The sequence below is a fragment of the Leopardus geoffroyi genome, chromosome B2 (genome assembly GCF_018350155.1).
Source record: "Leopardus geoffroyi isolate Oge1 chromosome B2, O.geoffroyi_Oge1_pat1.0, whole genome shotgun sequence".
Lineage (NCBI taxonomy): Eukaryota > Metazoa > Chordata > Mammalia > Carnivora > Felidae > Leopardus > Leopardus geoffroyi.
Window position 1 is genome coordinate 34723694 of NC_059332.1, and position 20962 is coordinate 34744655.

Consider the following 20962-nt stretch of genomic DNA (forward strand, 5'->3'; position numbering starts at 1 on the left):
AGAGAGGGAGAGAGGGAGAGAGAGAATCCCAAGCAGGCTCCGTGCTATCGGTTCAGGGCCCAATATGGGGCCTGATCCCATGAACGGTGAGATCATGACCTGAGCCGAAATCAAGAGTCAAACACTTAAGCCACTGAGCCATCCAGGCGCCCCTCGGTAGCGTTTTATCTTAAAAATGCAACGATAATCATTTCTGATTTCCCTACTTCAGTTTTTCTCTGCTTCCTTGCCATAAAAAAGGGTACAAATGTGAGCCAGGGCTGCAAATAGCAGCTCTGGGTCCTACGCTGGCTGGGTTGATGCCTCTGGGTTCAGCGTTGCTTGGCAAGCAGTGGTTCTGATTGGCAGATACAGAGAGCAAGCTAAGTTACGGTCTCAAGGCTCTCTGGACATAGTCTTGAACTCAATACATCCTCTATGGGTACATTTCCATTGGTTAAGCCCCTAAAAATAAAAACTGATGGAAAGCAGTATAATCTCCCACTCCACTGGGGGATGTGTGTGTGGGAGAATAAAACTAACCACAAATCAGAACAATGGCATATACAAGCAAGAGCTGAGGGAGTCCCTCAAAGCTAAACTATTAAGTGACTGTTCAGCAGTGATTCTCCCATTTTTCTCTTTATTTCTTAGGTGTGAAAAAAAAGGAAAAAAGAAAAACCCTTCCTACTGGATTCCCTCTCACTGCGCACTGCTATTTGCATATAAATGCACCACTGAAACTAACAGCGATGAAATCAATTTCCTACTTCCTTCTTTCCCCGTCCCAGCTGCTTCATAGTTGACACCAGGTGATGGCAGTACAGAAAGGGGGATTTAGGAAAATGGACCACTACAACAGAAAGTCAGGAAGTTCTAAGGGCAAGCATTTTATACCCCGTGGAACTGAAACAAGTAACTGAGGCCATAAACTCCTTCAGCCGATGTACACATCAACCTGTTGTTGGATCTAATCTAAGGGTCTTGCTTTAGGTGGTCTTTGTTGGCTCTATAGAAAAACTACTTCGATCAGCACAGGAAAATACATCAGGACTTCCTATCACTTCTTCCTTCACCTATCTTCCTATCACTTCTTCTTTGTTGGTGTTTTGTTTTGTGTTTTGCGTCCCTGTCCCTGGGTAGGCTCGACCTACCACTTCTTTTCTCCAAATTCTTCTGATTTAAAGAAACAAAGACATGCAGATGCTAAAATAAGCTGCATTAAACCTAGATTTAAATGAGTACAGGGGTGCCTGGCTGGCTCAGTCAGAAGAGCATGTGACTCTTAATCTTGGGGTTGTGAGTTCAGCTCCATGCGGGGTGAAGAGTTACTTAACTAAATAAAACTTAAAAAAAATAATAAATAAATGAGTACAAACTGGACAGTGAATCCCATAAAATCTGCGGCTGAGACAGGGTTGGGAGGTCTGCCAATAACTGTGTGTCTCCCCTGGCTGTGCACACAAAAGGAGTGGGCTTTGGGACCACAGGGCAATCCTCGGTGGCATTGTGCCTTAGGAGGATGCTTGATGGCTCTCCGAATCTCAGCCTCTGTGTCTGAACAGGGTCTACAGACAGCAAACATGGAGAAGTTTACAACTCGTGCATATTTTGCTATTCCGTTCTCATTTCCATCACTTTCCCAGGCTTTCTTGAAGAAAAACGGGGACTCTGCCCTCTCTTTGGGAATTCAAGGCAATGTGAGTTCCCGTAAGCCACAGCCACTGTGGACATGCAGACCCTCAGACACCAATTACTTCATACATAGTGGGTTCCATGTAGCAGAAGCGTTGTAGATTGCCAAGCACTGGCCGGGGCCCTAGGGAGCTAGGGTAGAAGCTGTGATTTTTGAACCTCTTAAGTGACAGGCACTATGATAGGCACTATTGTCACCTAATTTAATTCTCATAACCGAAAAGTTATCTTTATTCCCATTTTCCAGATGAGGACTAGAGCCTCAAAAAGCAAAAGTCCAAGGTCACACACACATCTAGGAACCACTGAGTCAGGATTCAATCTACCTGACCGGCTGACTCTGAAATCTAGGCTCTCTCCACTGTCCCGTTTGCTCCCTCTAAAAAGAATACAACACATATCTTTCTTTTATAATCTCTTTCTTTTCTTTTTTAATTAAAAAAATGTTTTATTTATTTGGCGGGGGGGGGGGGGAGGGGGGAGGGCAGAGAGAGGGGGAGACACAGAATCTAAAGCAGGCTCCAGGCTCTGAGCTGTCAGCACAGAGCCTGACTTGGAGCTCCAACTCACGAACCATGAGATCCTGACCTGAGCCTAAGCCAGACACTTAACTGACTGAGCCACCCAGGCACCCCTCTTTCTTTTATAATAACTAATTTTTTAAGCAGTTCTGAGAGTCTGGGGACATGGCAAGACGGCCAGTCCTTGGAAAGCAGGGAATAAGGAAAGGAACCCAGTTGTGGAGAACAGAGAAACCCAGTGGTTAGAACTAGATGAGCCAGAAGACAGAGTGGGGGACAGTCCAACTGGCCATGGGTCTGGGGCTCTTCACATCCTCTCTGTCATGGCCTGCCAACACAGCAGGCCCAGGCTGTGGCAGCAAGAGTCAATAGGTTTTGCTGCAACCAGTGAAGGCAAGTGGGTTCTAGACAAGGAGAATTATGAAATCCAGGTACACATACACAGTTTGTATTTATGCCAGATTAAAAAAAACCAATAAAGTGGCCCTTGGTGGCAGGTCAGGTCTGAGAGGTACAGAGGCAGCCCCTTGCTTCTCTTTCCTATAGTCCTGAGGAACTTTGAAGAAGCAAGGGTGTTCTCAGGCAAAGTGACTCAAAAATCCCCTGAGAGAGGAGATAGAGAGAGCATCGGCCGCTGTGAGATGAAGAAGACAAAATGAATCTCAGGGGCCTCTGCTTGTCCAGATCGGAAGGGTGGAGGCTGGGTAAATCCAATGCCTCCAGGGCTGGGGGCCAGCAGCGTTCTCTGCTCGAACTGGCGATTTACCCGATTTACCAAGCTCTCAGGGAAGGACTTAACCAGCATTCCTAGAAGAATGCCCCAACGTGAAGTGTCACAGCCCCTCAGGGACGTATCAGTGGTAGGGGAATGTGCTGCACAGGAGAACAGTGTAGCAGCAGAAAACAGAATGAGAGCCACAGGCTGCCTTTGAAGCAGGCACTTTGTCTGACAGGCTAAAGGCAACTCTGAGGCTGAACTGAAGCCCTTCTTCCTTCCGGCTATCTCTACATCTCCTAACCCTCTTTCAATAATCCATGAAAATCCACTTCCTCCCTCATTCTCCTTCTTGTAATATTTATGGCACTTTTTATTTATGAGGCTTATTCTGCACTTAATGTTACTTGCCGTGTGATTTAATTTTTTCCACCTGTGTGCCTTTTTTTCTCCCCAAATGTATGTCATGCTTATATACCAAATAAACGAAGCATGTTGTCAAAGTTAGTGGGGACTGGGGCGCCTGGGTGGCTCAGTCGGTTGAGCGTCCGACTTCGGCTCAGGTCATGATCTCGCGGTCTATGAGTTCGAGCCCCATATCGGGCTCTGTGCTGACAGCTCAGAACCTGGAGCCTGATTCGGATTCTGTGTCTCCCTCTCTCTCTCTGCCCCTCCCCCGCTCATGCTTTGTCTCTCTCTCTCTCTCTCTGTCAAAAATAAATAAACCTTAAAAAGTTAGTGGGGACTAATGTCTGGGAACGCCATTTCTACTTCTTATCATGAAATCCTCTCGTATGGATGTCAACGTTTTTGCACACTTGCACAGAACATTCTTCTTTTCTCCATAGCCCAAGTTCCTTCTTTCCATCAAACGGGAGTGGAAAAGAGGTATACCTTCAAGGCCAGCATGTCTGGCAGAAGCTTTATGACAAAACTCAGTCCACATGAAGTGATAGGACACGATCTTACTCTAGACCCAAGATCCCGCCCCTTCTGACTTTTATTGGCTTTCACCTTATATTTCACCTCTATTTACCTATGGACTGGGACACTTTGCCTTCCCCCCCCACCCCAATGCAAATTTAGTGTCCATTCGTCTCACACTTCCGTTTCTGACCATCGCTGTACCTTTCTACCACACGTCTGTGGCCTAAGCTTCTTGTTGACCTCTGTCGTTATTTCTCTGCCTTCTGAGTCCTAACCCATTCCCTGGGCTTACTCCAGTTTTGATTCTGAGAGTTCTTTGACATTTCATCATGCTACATAGCTGAGCTGGGACTTATCCCATGTTGTAGGGCTGGAACTTTAATCTAGTTAGTTCAGAACCCGTGAACATTGGACTTATAAAATATCATGCCTGCAATTAGACAGAGTTCACCTTTAGAGCCTTCTCTGCTGGTGTTCTCCCTCTCCCTCTTCTTCTCCCTCTCCCTCTCCCCTCTGCCCCACACATTTAGTTTACTAATTCGGAGCACCTGAAGAAAATCTGACTTGGATAATTTTCTCATATTCAAAGGCAGAACGGTCATAAAGTCTCTAGGTTCATCTAGACAAAGGCCTTACTCTCTCTCATGAAAGGCTCTTGTCATGCCCCTTGAGGAAGCTAGGGAAGTTTCTAGTTCTGGAGCTAGGATGGGGAGAGTTGTATTATTACTTCCCCAGACTAGGACCGGGAATATACCCTTCCATAGAAAGCAATGTTAATAGGTGATGGTTAGTTTACCTGAAATACTATTCTTTGGGGTATGCTACGTGGAAAATAGGTTTCTACAGACTAATCCATAGAAACCACTAAAATAGAATAATATTTCTATAGAAAATGACTTTCAAGTTCAACGTTGACAAATAGCTTTTAAGACAAAAAAAAAATCTAAGCAAAAAATTAGGCAAGTGTGAAGTCCAGGTTCCTCCAAGAGATCTTGCCTAACAAACATAACATTAAAGCAGCAACATGATTAAACTAAGAAAATCCCCTTCTGGGAATATACATGTGAATAGATATAAATATGCTTTTATATTAGGAAGAAGATTCTATTTCAACATACCTGTTGTCTTCCTCCAGACTTATCTTGGATAATAGTCCTGACAACAGCACTAGTAAACACGAAAGATCTGAAAAATGAGCTGACGACATTGCAAAGGCCGATGGCTATTAAATCCTGGAAAGACATGGCAAACGTGTTAGGCCCGCTGTTTGTTGAAGAAGGCAGACTTGGGTTTGAGCTAAAGACACACCGTCCATTTCCTATGTACGAAGACAGGATTGTTTACTTCACTTCAAACAACACAGAAATAGTCTGTTTTTAAAAAAATGTTTATTTTTGAGAGAGACAGTGTGAGAGAGCATGAGCGGGGGAGGGGTAGAGAGAGGGAAGGACACAGAATGTGAAGCAGGCTCCAGGCTCTGAGCTGTCAGAGTGGCACCGAACATGGGTTCCACCTTGCCAACTGCTGGATCATGACCTGAGCTGAAGTCAGACGCTTAACCGGCTGTGCCACGCAGGCGCCCCGAAAATACTCTTACAAAGAACAAAAGGATGGCAAATCTGATTTCCGGATTAACTTGAATCTTCATTTTAGCTACCCATCCTAAGAAAAGCACTTTTTCAAAGTGAGAAATGAAATTTTTGTCTTATTATTCCCTTTCACTGGGACTTCGGATGACAGGAGGAAACATAATACTAATTTTTCTCCCTTCCTTCCATACTATCTTAAAATCAAAGTGGGACAACTCTTTCTTCCACATTTCTCTTTTGAGTTCTAGGAAAAGGGCCAAACTCAGAATAGTTGGGAGATAAAAAAACAAAACAAAAAAAAAGCCACCAAGGACTGTTTCTGGGAGACCAATTTAATTATGCTAGTAGCCTGGCTTTGATATTCCCTAGCATTTCTTATCGCACCTCGGTATGTGGTTGACTCCTAAGAACTTGGAAAGGAGGATGAAATTAAGAGGCGAGGAATTCTGCTAGCTTAACAACATGATGCCATATGTTATCTTCTTGCCTCCCCACACCATAGCTGTTCTGGGCGAATAACACTCATGTTAATTTAAGTGGCTTCAAAGTTAAGTATGCCATGCTTCTCAAAAATCCTTTGGTAATTATAATTCAAATTTTGGTCTCACTGACTCTCTAGTTACAAAAGAATGCAGTCTTGGGGCACCTGGGTGGCTCAGTCTGTTAAGTGGTTAAGCTAAGCGTCAGACTTTGGCTTAGGTCATGATCTCACGGTTCATGGATTCGAGCCCCACATGGGGGCAGGGGGCTCAGAGCCTGGAGCCTGTTTCGGTTTCCGTGTCTCCCTCTCTCTCTGCCCCTCCCCCATTCATGCTCTGTCTCTCTCAAAAATAAACATTAAAAAAATGCAGTCTTCATGTTGACAGGAGGCTCAGATTGGAGAACAAAGACTTAAGGGTCAGAGGAAATAACAGAAATAAGTCTCTCATCTCACCTGGTTGGAATTAACACGGTAGTTATGGCGACTGGCAACCTTCTTGCCCACAAATACCAGCAGAGAGGAGCTCACTAAAGCTAAGGAGAAGGCTTCTAAAATTAATTCAGGAAGAATGTTCAAATCTGGCATCACAGGAAACAGGAAGCTGGAATAAAATGGTGGAATTATTCCTAGAAAGCAGGAACCATTTATTGGCTCCTTCCCCACTCCAGCCTTATCATGTGGGGCAGGCAGGCCTGACCCTTTTTTGAAAATAACAATAAGAGGGGCGCCGGGCTGGCTCAGTGGGTTGAGCGCCTTCGGCCTCTTAATTTCGGCTCAGATCATGATCTCAGGGTTGTGAGATGGAGCCCTGCGTTGGGCTCCGTGCTGAGCCTGCAGCCCACTTAAGATTCTTCCTCTCTCTCTGCCCCTCCCCTGCTGGCGTGCACGCACTGTCTCTCTCAAAAAAAAAAAAAAAGTAATAACAACAAAAGATAGAAGAGTACTGAGGCAGCAGCCTGCCCAAACTGCCGGGAAACCCACCCAGGTTACAAAAGCCACTGAGAGAACACTTGCTATCTTCTAGTTCGACATTCTTGCCATGTAGCAATAGCAACAAATAGGATAGGCAAACCACAAAGACTGACAGAAAATGGCCCCACCTACACTGTTAGAGACCATACCAGTGGATAAACAATAGGCAGATACCACATCTAAGATGGTTTGGAGCCAAAATCCCAATGAATCCCCTTCTATTCACACTCAAATCTTTTAGGGTATAATTTTATGTACATTTTTTACATCTTTACCTCTTTTATATAAATTACTTCCAATTCTACCTACACCATCCCTCCTATAGTTTTTTTCCCCCTCATTTCTTTTCAGTGTGGTACATATGCATTGCATGAAATGCACCATCTTATCCATTTTTAAGTGTGCCATTCAGTGGTGTTAAATACACTCGGAATGCGCAACCGTCTCCACCATCCACGCTGTACCTCTTTTCACCTTGTAAAACTGAAACCCTATTAATCCAGTTAACCAATAGCTCTCCCTTTCCTCCTCCTCCAGCCCTGGCAACTACCATTCTCCCTTCTGTCTTGATGATTTGGACTACCCTAAGCACCTCATGTAAGTGGAATCATACAGGGTTTATCTTCTTGTGACTGGTTTAGTCCACTCAGCATAAAGTCCTCAAGGTCAACCATGTTGTAGCATATGTCAGAATTTCCTTCCTTTTCAAGGCTGAATGATGTGTATATATGTTTTGCTTATCCATTCATCGTTGATGACACTTATGAATTCTTCCACATTTTAGCTATTGCGAATAATGCTGCTATGAGCACGGGTGCATGAATATCGCTTCAAGACCCTGCTTTCAATTTTGTGGGGTATATATCCAGAAGTAGAATTGCTGGATCATCTGGTAATTCTGTTTAATTTTTTGAGGAACCACCATATTGCTTTCCACAGTGGCTGGACCATTTTATATTTCTACTAACAGTGCACAAAGAAATCTACATCCTCACCAACTTTTGTTATTTTCTGTCTTAGATGCACACACACACACTGGTATAGGTATATGTATATATGCGCATATATATGTATGTGTATGTGTGTGTGTGTGCGTGTGCACATACACAGTAGCCATCCTAATGGGTATGAGGTCGTATCTCACTATAGTTTCAGTTTGCATTTCCCAAATAATTAGTAATACTGTGTCTTATCGTGTGCTTATATTTGTGAAGATTTTTGCATCACTGATCATCAATGTTCCTAAGTTTTCTTTTCTTGTAGTGTCTTTGTCTGGCTTCGGTATCAGGGTAATGCTGGCCTCATAGAATGTGTTGGAAAGAGTTTCCTCCTCTTCAGTATTTTGGAAAAGTTTGAACAGTTCTTTAATGCTGGGTAGAATTCGCCAATGAAGCCATCAGGGTCAGGATTTTTCTTTGTCAGGATATTTGTGATAACTGGTTCAATCTCCTTACTAGTTATAGGTCTATTCAGACTTTTTTTTCTTCATGATTTAGTCTTGGTAGATTTTGTGTTTCTAGGAATTTTCCATTTCATCTAGGTTATCAAATTTGTTGGCACATAGTAACAGTACTCTGTTATAGTCATCTTTATTCTGTAGTCATCTTTATTTCTGTAGAATTGGTAGTAATATCCTCATTTTAATTTCTGACTTGATCTTTTCCCTTTTTGTCTTAGAGCATCTAGCTAAAGGTTTGTCAGTTGTGTTGATTTTTTTTAATGAACCGACTTGGTTTCATTGATTTCCTCTATTGTCTTTCTATTCTCTATTTCATCTATTTCTGCTCTTATCTTTGTTTCCTTCCTTCTGCTAGCTTTAGGTTTAGTTCATTCTTATTTTTCTACTTCCTTGAGGTGTAAAGTTGGGTTGTTGATTTGAGATCTTGCTTGTTGGTTTACTTTTAAAATGCAAGCATTTACGGCTACAAATTTCCCTCTTGGCACTGTTTTTTTTGTGTATTGTATGTTGTGGTATGTTGTGTTTTTGTTTCCATGTATCTCTGTATTTTCTAACTTCTCTTGTGACTTCATTGATCTATTGATTGTTTAAGAGTGTGTTAATTTCCACAAATTTGTGAATTTTTATGTTTTACTTTTGTTATTGATTTCTAACTTCATCTCATCATGGTCAGAGAAAATACTTTGTACAATATCTATCTTTTATAATCTATTGAGACTTAGGGCCCCTGGCTGGCTCAGTCAATGGAGCATGTGATTCTTGATCCCCAGATTGTGAGTTCAAGCCCCACATTGGGTATAGAGATTGCTTAATAATAAAATATTTAAAAAAATTTTTTTAGGGGCACCTGGGTGGCTCGGTCAGTTAATTGTCCAACTTCGGTTCAGGTCATGATCTTGCGGTTCATGGGTTCAAGCCCCGCGTCAGGCTCTATGCTGACAGCCTGGAGCCTGGTTTGGATTCTATGTCTCCCTTTCTCTCTGCCCCTCCCCCATTCATGCTCTCTCTCTCTCTCTCTCTCTCTCTCTCTCTCTCTCTCAAAAATAAAACATTAAAAAAAATTTTTTTTTTAATTTTTAAATCTATTGAGACTTAATCTGTGACCTAATGTGTGGTCTATCCTGGAAAGTAGCCCATGTGCACTTGAGAAGAATATGTATGCTGTTGTTCAGTACAATGTTCTGTGTATGTCTGTTAGATCTGATTGGTCTATTATGTGTTGGTTAGGACCTGTCTCCTTACTTATCTTCTGCCTGGGTGTTCTATCTATTACGGAGAGTGGGGTATTGAAGTCACCAACTGTTATTGTAGAACTGTCTATTTCTTCCTTCAATTCTGTCCTTTTTTGCTTCATGTATTTTGACGGTTTGTCATTAGGTGTGTAAATGTTCATAACTGCTTAATAATTATTGGATTACTTATAGCATACAAATAATTGGATTGTTTATAACATATAATGTCCTTCTTTGTCTCTTGTAAACTTTTTAAACTTAAAGCCTGTTTTGTCTTATATTTGTATACCCACTTCTGTTCTCTTTTTGTTACCATATCTTTTCTCATTCTTTCACTTTTAATCTATTTGTGTCTGTGGATCTAAAGCACTTCTCTCTCTTTTTTTTAATGTTTATTTCTTTATTTTGAGAGAGAGAGAGAAAGTGAGAGAGACAGCAAGGGAGGAGCAGAGAGAGAGGGGAGAGAGAGAATCCCAAGCGGGGTCTGTGCTGTCAGTGGACAGCCTGACACAGGGCTTGAACCCACCAACTGTAAGATCATGACCTGAGCTGAAATCAAGCGTCAGACGCTTAACTGACCGAGCCACCCAGGTGCCCCTAAAATGAGTCTCTTACAGATACCATATAGTTAGATGGTGTGTTTTATCCAATCTTCCAATCTCTCTTTTGACTGGAGAGTTTAATCCATTTACATTTAAAGTAATTACTGATATGAAGGGACTTCTGTTATTTTGCTATTTGTTTTCTGTATGTCTTATAGTTTTATATGTCCTTCATTTCCTGCATTACTATCTTCTTTTGTGTTTAGTTGATTTTTTTGTAGTGAAATGTTTAAATTCCTTTCTAATTTCCTTTTGTATATATTCTATAACTATTTTCTTTGTGGTCACCATGGGGGTTACATTTAACATCCTAAAGTTATAACACTCTAGTTTGAATTTACACCAGCTTAGCTTCAATAACGTACAAAAACTCTGCTCCTTTACAGCTCTATTCACACCCTTTTCTGTTACTGATGTCACAAAATTATACCTTTATACATTGTATACCTCAAAACATAAACTAGTGATTTTTTTAAATGCACTGGTCTCTTAAATTATGTAAAAAATAAAATGTTCAATTACAAACCATTGTTAATAATACTAGCTTTTATAATTTTCCAATATTTGCCTTTACTGAGACCTTTATTTCTCCATACAGCTTTAAGTTACTGTAAATTATTCTATCATTTTACCCTGCAGAACTCCCTTGAGTATATCTTCCAAGGCAGGTCCAGTGGTAATAAACTCGCTTAGCTTTTATTTATCTGAGAATGATTTAACTTCTTAACTTTTGAAGGAAAATTTTGCTGGATATAGGATTCTTGGTCGATGGTTTGTTTGTTTTTTTTTCTTTTAGCACTTCGTTGGCCCACTGCATTCTGGCCTCCAGAGTTTCTGACGAGAAGTCTCTCATTACTTTATTGATAAGCCCTTATGTATGAGTCACTTCTCTTTTCCTTTTCAAGATTCTCTTTGTCTTTTGAAGTTTGATTATATATCTAGGTATGGGTCTCTTTGAGTTTCTCTTACTAGGAATTTGTTAGAGTTACACGTTTACACTCATGTTTTTAAGTCAAGTTTGGGAAGCCATTATTTCTTCAAATGTTGTTCTCATCCCTTTCTTTCTCTCTTCTCCTTCTGAGTCTCCCTCTGAGTGTGTGTTGCTCTGCTTGATGGTGTCCCATAAGTCCCTAAAATTCTGTTCATTTTTCTCTAATCTTTTTTCCTTCTGTTCCTCAGACTCAATAATTTCCATTATCTTATCCTCAAGTTCACTGATTCTTCCTTCTGACTGTTCAAATCTGCTTTTGAATCTCTCTAGTGAATTTTTCCTTTCAGTTATTGTGCTTCTTAGCCCCATAACTTCTTTTTGGTTTCTTTTAAGTTTGCTATTTCTTTTTTGATATTTCCATTTTGTTCATACATTGTTTACTTTCTCTACATTTTCCTTTAGTTCTTTAAGTGTCTTTAAGACAATTGCTTTCAAGTCTTTGTCTAGTAGATCTGCCATCAAGTCTTTTTCAGGACAATTTCTGTTGTTGTTGTTTTCATTTTAATGAGCCATACTTCCTGTTCCTTTATCTGCCTTGACATTTTTGTTGAACATTGGATATTTGAATCTAATAATGTAGTACCTCTGGAAATCAGATTCTCCCCGTTCCTAGGGTTTGTTGTTTTTTGTTATTGTTGTTGTTGGCTGTTTTTGTGTCAAGGACTTCATTTGAAGAAATCGTTAAACTTAAGGTTTTCTCAGGTCTTTTCTGAGCCTGTTCCTTTTTCCAGGCATGTGTGGTTATTTTCTAATTTTCCCTGTAAGTGCAGGTATTTTTTAATGTCCTAATCTTTAATGTATGACTTCCAAAAGGGGAGAAAAAGAAAAAAATGAAGAAGAAAAAATGGGGTGCCAGTGCTTTAAATCCCTTGGAAGTCACTTTTGCCAGAGGGGGAGGGACTTGAAACAATGGGAGTGAGGTGCAACAACAATGACTGCTCACCTTGTTGTCTGCACCTTTGTGACCAGAAGGAGCAAATTGGAACCTTTGTGCATTATTGGCAGGAAAGTAAATGGTGCAGTGTGGAGAGTAGTTTGGCAACTCCTCAACAAGTTCAACATAGAGTTACCATATGACTCAGCAAATCTACTCCTAGGTATGTCCTCAAAAGGAAAGAACAGGTACTCAAAGAAAAACTTGGCACCTGAATGTTCATAGGGGCACTATTCATAATAACCAAAAGCTGGAAATAACTGAAATGTCCATCAACTGATGAACTGATTAACAAAATGTGGTATATCCATATGTACCATAAGTATACTGTTCAGCCATAAGTAGGAATGATCCATGGTACAATATGGACGGATCTTGAAAACATTATGCTCAGTGAAGGAGGCCAGAGTCAAAAGGCCACATATTTTATGATTCCAGAATAGGCAAATCCTTAGAGGTAGAAAATAGATTGAGTGGCACCTGGCTGGCTCAGTAGGTAGAACATGTGACTCTTGAATTTGGGGTTGTGAGTTCAAGTCCCACGTGTGGTGTGGAGTTTACTTAAAATAAAAGAAAAAAAAAGTAGATAAAGTAGTAGCCAAGGGCTAAGGAGAGGGACAAATGGGACAGGGTTTCTTTTTGGGGGTGATAAAATATTTTGAAATTAGATGGTGATGATGGTTGTACCACTTTGAGCATATACTAAAATCCACAAAAGTGTACACTTTAAAATGGTGAGTTTTATGGTATATAAATTATATATTAATAATGCTGTTTACTAAAACAAGATAGTAAGAGAACATAAATAACTTTTTACCAATATATTTGACAACTTAGATTAAATGGGCAAATTTGTTCAATCACCAGGGAGCCTGGGTGGCTCAGTCTGTTAAGCATCTGACTCTTGATTTCAGCTCAGGTCATGATCTCATGGTTTGTGAGATCAAACCCCTCACTGGGCTCTGTGCTGACAGCAGGGAGGCTGCTTAGGATTCTCTCTCTCCCTCTCTCTCTGACCCTCCCTTGCTCATACAGGCTCATACTCTCTCTCTGTCTCAAAATACATAAATAAATAAACATTAAAAAAAATTCTGTGAGTCACAAAAACTAACAGTACTCTCAAGAAGAAATAGATAACCTGAATTATAGACAATGCTTATGTAATTTAATAATAATTGTACTTGATAGACTATTAAAAAATTAAATTTATAGGAAAAAATTTAAATTTTTGGTTAAGAACCTGCCCACAATGAAAACTTCAGGCAGGCCTAAATATTTTCACTGATGAATTCTACCAAATATTTTAGAAATAAATAATGCCAATTCTATAGAAACTCTTCCAGAAATTAAAGATAAGAGAGTACATCCCAATTCCTTTTATGATGTCTACAATACTCTGATACTAAACCCAGATGCAGATATTGCAAGAAAAGAAACTCTCAGGACAATATTCTTCATATACATGAATGCAAAAATTCTTTTTTTTTTTTTATAATATATGAAATTTATTGTCCAAATTGGTTTCCATAAAACACCCAGTGCTCATCCCAAAAGGTGCCCTCCTCAATACCCATCACCCACCCTCTCCTCCCTCCCACCCCCCATCAACCCTCAGTTTGTTCTCAGTTTTTAACAGTCTCTTATGCTTTGGCTCTCTCCCACTCTAACCTCTTTTTTTTTTTTTTTCTTTTTTCCTCCCCCTCCCCCATGGGTTCCTGTTAAGTTTCTCAGGATCCACATAAGAGTGAAACCATATGGTATCTGTCTTTCTCTGTATGGCTTATTTCACTTAGCATCACACTCTCCAGTTCCATCCACGTTGCTACAAAAGGCCATATTTCATTTTTTCTCATTGCCACGTAGTATTCCATTGTGTATATAAACCACAATTTCTTTATCCATTCATCAGTTGATGGACATTTAGGCTCTTTCCATAATTTGGCTATTGTTGAGAGTGCTGCTATGAACATTGGGGTACAAGTGCCCCTATGCATCAGTACTCCTGTATCCCTTGGATAAATTCCTAGCAGTGCTATTGCTGGGTCATAGGGTAGGTCTATTTTTAATTTTCTGAGGAACCTCCACACTGCTTTCCAGAGCGGCTGCACCAATTTGCATTCCCACCAACAGTGCAAGAGGGTTCCCGTTTCTCCACATCCTCGCCAGCATCTATAGTCTCCTGATTTGTTCATTTTGGCCACTCTGACTGGCGTGAGGTGATACCTGAGTGTGGTTTTGATTTGTATTTCCCTGATAAGGAGCGACGCTGAACATCTTTTCATGTGCCTGTTGGCCATCCGGATGTCTTCTTTAGAGAAGTGTCTATTCATGTTTTCTGCCCATTTCTTCACTGGGTTATTTGTTTTTCGGGTGTGGAGTTTGGTGAGCTCTTTATAGATTCTGGATACTAGCCCTTTGTCCGATATGTCATTTGCAAATATCTTTTCCCATTCCGTTGGTTGCCTTTTAATTTTGTTGGTTGTTTCCTTTGCTGTGCAGAAGCTTTTTATCTTCATAAGGTCCCAGTAATTCACTTTTGCTTTTAATTCCCTTGCCTTTGGGGATGTGTCGAGTAAGAGATTGCTACGGCTGAGGTCAGAGAGGTCTTTTCCTGCTTTCTCCTCTAAGGTTTTGATGGTTTCTTGTCTCACATTCAAGTCCTTTATCCATTTTGAGTTTATTTTTGTTAATGGTGTGAGAAAGTGGTCTAGTTTCAACCTTCTGCATGTTGCTGTCCAGTTCTCCCAGCACCATTTGTTAAAGAGGCTGTCTTTTTTCCATTGGATGTTCTTTCCTGCTTTGTCAAAGATGAGTTGACCATACGTTTGTGGGTCTAGTTCTGGGGTTTCTATTTTATTCCATTGGTCTGTGTGTCTGTTTTTGTGCCAGAATGCAAAAATTCTTAACAACATCTTTGTGAATCAATATATAAAACGATAATACACGATTACCAAGTGAGGTTTATCTAAGGATGAAATGTTGGTTTAACATTCAAAAATCAATCATGACATTAACAGACTAAAAAAAGGAAAAGAAATTTTCATGATTTGGGGGCCAGCATTATTTTCCCATAGATTCATAGAATAATCCTTTAAACTGAGCTTGGAAGCACAAATATGCTTTGGTTTCTATACCTCTAGGTTTATTTTCTAAGAAAAAAAAAATCTTCTAAGTGTTTTAGATGAGATTTACTATTTGAAATGTTTATTCTTTTGATTATTTTTATCATTTCACCAAGACACAGTTTTATGACTCAAAATTGACTTCTAAAGTTTTGTGTAAAATCTAAATTCAGTAAAATGAGCAATGTATTACATACGACTTGGAAAAATTATTTTAAAATAAATTTTGTGATGTATTTTTAATCCTTTATCTAATTAAAATTTATTAGTTTATGCATTTTTTAAAATTTTGTTTTTTTTTTCTTTCAACGTTTTTATTTATTTTTTTGGGGACAGAGAGAGACAGAGCATGAACGGGGGAGGGGCAGAGAGAGAGGGAGACATAGAATCGGAAACAGGCTCCAGGCTCAGAGCCATCAGCTCAGAGCCCGACGCGGAGCTCGAACTCACGGACTGCGAGATCGTGACCTGGCTGAAGTCGGACGCTTAACCGACTGCGCCACCCAGGCGCCCCAGTTTATGCATTTTTAATTTCATTTTCTTTAAAGTAGGAAGCATCACTTAAAGTACTCAAAGCACTATCTCCTCCTGTTTTCCTATTTCATACCATTATTATGTACAGGAATCTAAATTCCTATTTTTGAATATCTTTTCCTTCACCATTTAACTATGTCTATGTTAGTTCCCTATTTATTATATACTTACAACTTACAAGCACCTGGGTGTTTTCCAGGTAATGAGCTAGTTAGAAATATAACTAAATACTCAAAGGCAGTTAGATATTTAACCTTTTGTTAAATTTCCCCTTTTCGTTCTTTTAAGAAGTTAGTTAAGAATGTGGCTGTTCCCTCCCCCCCCCAAAAAAAAAAAAGAATGTGGCTGTCCCAGGAGCACCTGGGTGGCTCAGTCAGTTAAGCATCTGACTCTTGATTTCAGCTCAGGTCATGATCTCACGGTTTGTGAGTTCTAGCCCCTCTGCACTGAGAGTGCAGAGCCTGCTTGGGATTCTCTCTCTCCTTCTCTCTGCCCCTCCCCCCACCTCAAAATAAATAAATAAACTTAAAAAAATATATATTGTGGCTGTCCCAAAGAAGTATACAGTAAATGAAATCTATTGCCTAAATCTATGTTAGTAAACCTTAAATATTTATGTTTTTTCCTTTTTGATGTTCTCTCACATTTAATTCTTTCTTAGCTTAGGTTAAAAGGGGACATGGACACAGAAAGAACTAACTTAAATTGTTCAATTTTTCTAATCTTTAGCAACTTTGGATAAATATATAATAAAAAGGGAAGTTTATGGGAATGCAAGCTGGTGTAGCTACTCTGGAAAACAGTATGGAGGTTCCTCAGAAAATTAAAAATAGAACTACCCCACGACCCAGCAATTGCACCACTAGGCATTTATCCATGGGATACAGGTGTGCTGTGTCCAAAGGACACATGCACACCCATGTTTAAAGCAGCACTATCAACAGTAGCCAAAGTATGGAGAGGGCCCAAATGTCCATCGATGGATGAATGGATAAAGAAGATGTGGTATATATATACAATGGAGTATTACTCAGCAATCAAAAAGAATGCAATCTTGCCATTTGCAACTATGTGGATGGAACTGGAGGGTATTATGTTAAGTGACATTAGTCAGAGAAAGACACAAACCATATTAATTCACTCATATGAAGACTTTAAGAGACAAAACAGATAACATAGGGGAAGGGAAACAAAAATAATATAACACAGGGAGGGGGACAAAACAGAAGAGACTCATAAATATGGAGAACAAACTGAGGGTTGCTGGAGGGGTTGTGGGAGGGGGGATGGGTAAATGGGTAAGGGGCACTAAGGAATCTATTCCTGAAATCATTGTTGCACTATATACTAACTAATTTGGATGTAAATTTGAAAAAATAAAAAATAAAATTAAAAAAAATAAAGTGTATAAATGGTTATACATTACAATAAAAAAAAAAGGGAAGTTCAAAGCAATACCTAAAATTACATTTTGAAATGCTCACTTGTCTATCTATACTCTGAATCTGAGGATAAAACATAAACAAAAGTTGACTGTGTGGTTTTTTGTTTTTTTTTTTTTTTAATTTTTTTTCAACATTTATTCATTTTTGGGACAGAGAGAGACAGAGCATGAACGGGGGAGGGGCAGAGAGAGAGGGAGACACAGAATCGGAAACAGGCTCCAGGCTCTGAGCCATCAGCCCAGAGCCTGACGCGGGGCTCGAACTCCCGGACCGCGAGATCGTGACCTGGCTGAAGCCGGACGCTTAACCGACTGCGCCACCCAGGCGCCCCAGACTGTGTGGTTTTTAAGTCATCAATAACAGGAGCATACTGAGTGTGTATGATAGAGTGATTATAATCATAAATTTTGGAATTAAAGAGAAATGGGTTCAAAAGGAGCTCTGCCCTTGACCGACTGTGTGATCACGGACAAGTAATTTAAATTTGGTAAGCCTTAGTTTCCTCAGCCACAAAAAGGAGTACTACTGTGAGGTGCAAATGAAATAAAATGATTATGCAAAACATCGGTCTTATTGTTGTTATTGTTATTTTTTTCAGTCTTATTTACCATTGCACTTCCTGGTGCCTCAGTGGTCTTCTCACATTTTTTTTTTTAATCGAACAGAATTTCAAGTGACTTAGTCATCATCAGATTTCACGGAGAACTAACTGGTAGGACATGAGACTAATCCAATCTGCTTTCATCAAAGTAGCCTACGTTGTGTTATCCTGGAGTCTGCCAGAATCGCGGACTCTGCAGTATTCCTTACTGAACAGCCTTAGGAAATGAACAATGCTCTTCCAGAGCCTGCCTGTGGGTGGAGAAACTGCAGTGTATCGCCTTCCTTAGCCAAAGTGATTCATCCGATCAAGGTTACGAGGTGTTCCCTGTTGGTCTAGTGGTTAGGATCCAGCACTCGCATCTGATCAGGGTTATGGAAATTAAACTTTCTTAACAGAAGCAAGAGTGACCCATAGTCACCGGTAAGAATTATAATGTAAATTAATCGCAAGTCCTTAAGAACTGCATATGCCAGACTACTCGAAGATAGCTTCCTACGCCGAGTAAGAAAATGTTTAAGGACCCCGATTCAGTCTAAGTGGGTGAAGACAGAAAGGAACACTCATCTCCTGAGCACTGAGCTCCAGGAGAGAGGCCAGGAAAAGAGGCATCTCTTGTTCCATCCTTGAGGGTTAGTTAGATGGGTACAGAGGTTGAGAAGGCTCATGATGTACTGCGGAAAAAACCGCGTGAATCTCTCTGATTTCCAGCACATTCAACAGTTTCCTTAACTATGAGAGTTAAGAGGCTGAGCAGAGACAAAACACAGGGTTGTCCTAGCCCATCCTCCTTCATGAGCTTCTGTATTCTAAAATGAATTTGAGCCCATTACCCAAATTTGACTGCTAGTGGAGACCATCAATCAGGCTGTCTGGTCAGAGGCTAAGCGAAGGTTAACACAGAGGGAAAAGTAATCCTGAAAAGTGGAGTTACTGACCTATAAGGAATCATATCGATGAGCATCCTGCTGGTTTCTGTGGCCATGCTTATCTTGTTTGCAAATGCAGTGAAGCCAAGAATCTGTAGGGGTTAAAAAAAAAAATGCATATGATCATCTAAATATTATGTTTTGCTTCTAGGAGTAGAGCTTATAGCCTCTGGCAAGACAGGGAATGAGATATGTGGCACTCCCTACACATGAAGGTTGGAGAGAGAGTGGGGGCCAGGTCCGTGGAGCAGGCATGGCAGAAATTCTCTCTGGCTCTTGGTTCCCGAACCTCTTGTTAGCACTGTAGCCAGAATGAAAAGCAAATTCAGCCTTGGTCTCTGACATGACAATGGGAACAAATGGATGTCCTCACCAACCTTAAACATCTGGACCCAATATAAACATGTTTTCAGGTAATAGCTACACAAAGGCCTCATGTGTAAAAGTTTTTAGATCTAGGTACTCCGTGTCAATATAAAGAATCCATTGGGGGATTGTTGAGGTATACTGAGAATCATTACTGACTAACCCACTAACCCTTAATAATAAATAATGGAGCAGCGTTTGACAGCACAAAGAAAAAGTCTTCAGCAAAGCAATTACTTGCCTTTTTTTTTTTTTTTAATCCCCCTTTCATTTCCTCCTAAAATGGCAAGTCTCCCTTCCATTTCAAAAGCAGGAAAATAGACAACCCAGCAGCTGTGACACCTTATAGAGACCTCACACCAAAGCAAATCAAGCCAGTGACAGCAGAACTCAACGCCCAGGTCTTAGAATAATAAATATGGAGCTACTTTACCCCATTTTCCCTACCAACACATAAATCTGCTCTGCCAGCTCAACCAGACAGCAAGCAGGATTGCAGTTGGTTTGCCTGTGATGCTGTGATCTGATGAAAACACCGGGGAACTCTACAGATCGGAATGGAAAGAAGAATCTGGATCATAGCCTGAGTCAGAGAAGAGTTTTGTTCTTTACCTAGTTAAGGGACAGGAAGTGTACACACTGGCCAAGGAACTCTTTTATTTCCGATGTAAGGTAGTATTGGCTTATAAAGGAACACAGAGAAAATACGAAAAATTAAAAAGCAGAAACAAATCACCCAAAGACAGCTATTTTGATGCTTTCTTGGTGTTTGCCGAACAACTTACATAAACACATCCACAAATACACACACATATACATATATGTAAATTATGAACCTAAAATATGCATCATCTCTTCTAGCTATAGGATTCTTGAATTATTTATCAGTGTTTTCTACCTGGGTCCCAGATATTGCCTTGACTTTCCCTTACTGTTTGACACTACTGTGTTAAGGACAGACTGGTGGGTGTTTTTCCTCCAGCACATCCAGACAGTAGTGTCTTGGTGGGTGCTGTAAGAAGCTTTTTATACCCTCAGGCAGAACAGCTCTCACCCTCCCTCTCCCATTTTCTTCACTGCCAGGGGAAACATGGAGGTCTTTCCCCAGTTCGAAATGATATCTCTAACCCTTGCTCCTTGGCAGAAAGTGTTCCCAATCACTTGACTTGACATAAGTATATGTAATGCATTGCAGGCTTTGGTAACCTTTGAGTATAAAGTAGGTCACAAAAAAGTTTCATGTCTCAACTGCAACAATTCTAAGTCTCCACTGACTTTTACTGATGGACCTCAGTTTCCTCCCCCACCTGACTCCACGGTGCATCCTAATTATTTACAATGTTTCCCAAAGGAATGTCTTAACTGTGGCTCACAAACTAATCTGTCAGCCATAGTCAACCACAGCACCCTCTATACTCATTGCCTTTCCTCGTAACTTAATATTCATTGCCTTTGAGGTTGCTTGAAGGAATGTCACTATGATTCCTGCTGTTGCTGTCTCTCAAGAGAGGGTTGATTTGGGGCACCTCGGTGGCTCAGTCAGTTGAGCATCCGATTCTTGATTTTAGCTCAGGTCATGATCCCAGGGTGGTGGGATCAAGCCCTGCATTGGGCTCCACCCTGAGCGTGGAGCCTGTTTAAAATTCTCAATCTCTCTCTCTCTCTCCCTCTGACCCCCTCCGCAATCACACTCTCTCTAAGATAAAAAAAAAAAAGAGAGAGAGAGAGAGGGGTTTGATTTGTGACAACATGGATGAACCTAGAGGGTATTATGCTAAATGAAATAAGCCAGACAGAGAAAGACAAATACTGTATGGTACCCCTTATATGTGCAATCTAAAAACAAAAACAGGGCGCTTGGGTGGCTC

At 40.5% G+C, this 20962-nt stretch overlaps 1 protein-coding gene across 5 annotated transcripts in view; it reads right to left on the minus strand.

The window, feature by feature from the left end:
• SLC26A8 (solute carrier family 26 member 8) overlaps window positions 1–20962 on the minus strand; it is an 87154-nt gene that overhangs the window by 20351 nt on the left and 45841 nt on the right. For all 5 annotated transcript variants that reach the window (XM_045500785.1, XM_045500788.1, XM_045500787.1 and 2 more), the window contains 3 exons: window positions 18738–18820; window positions 6361–6508; window positions 4956–5069 (listed from right to left, as the gene is read on the minus strand). In XM_045500785.1, the coding sequence (XP_045356741.1) occupies window positions 4956–5069; window positions 6361–6508; window positions 18738–18820 (345 nt within the window). The remainder of the gene's footprint in view (window positions 1–4955; window positions 5070–6360; window positions 6509–18737; window positions 18821–20962) is intronic.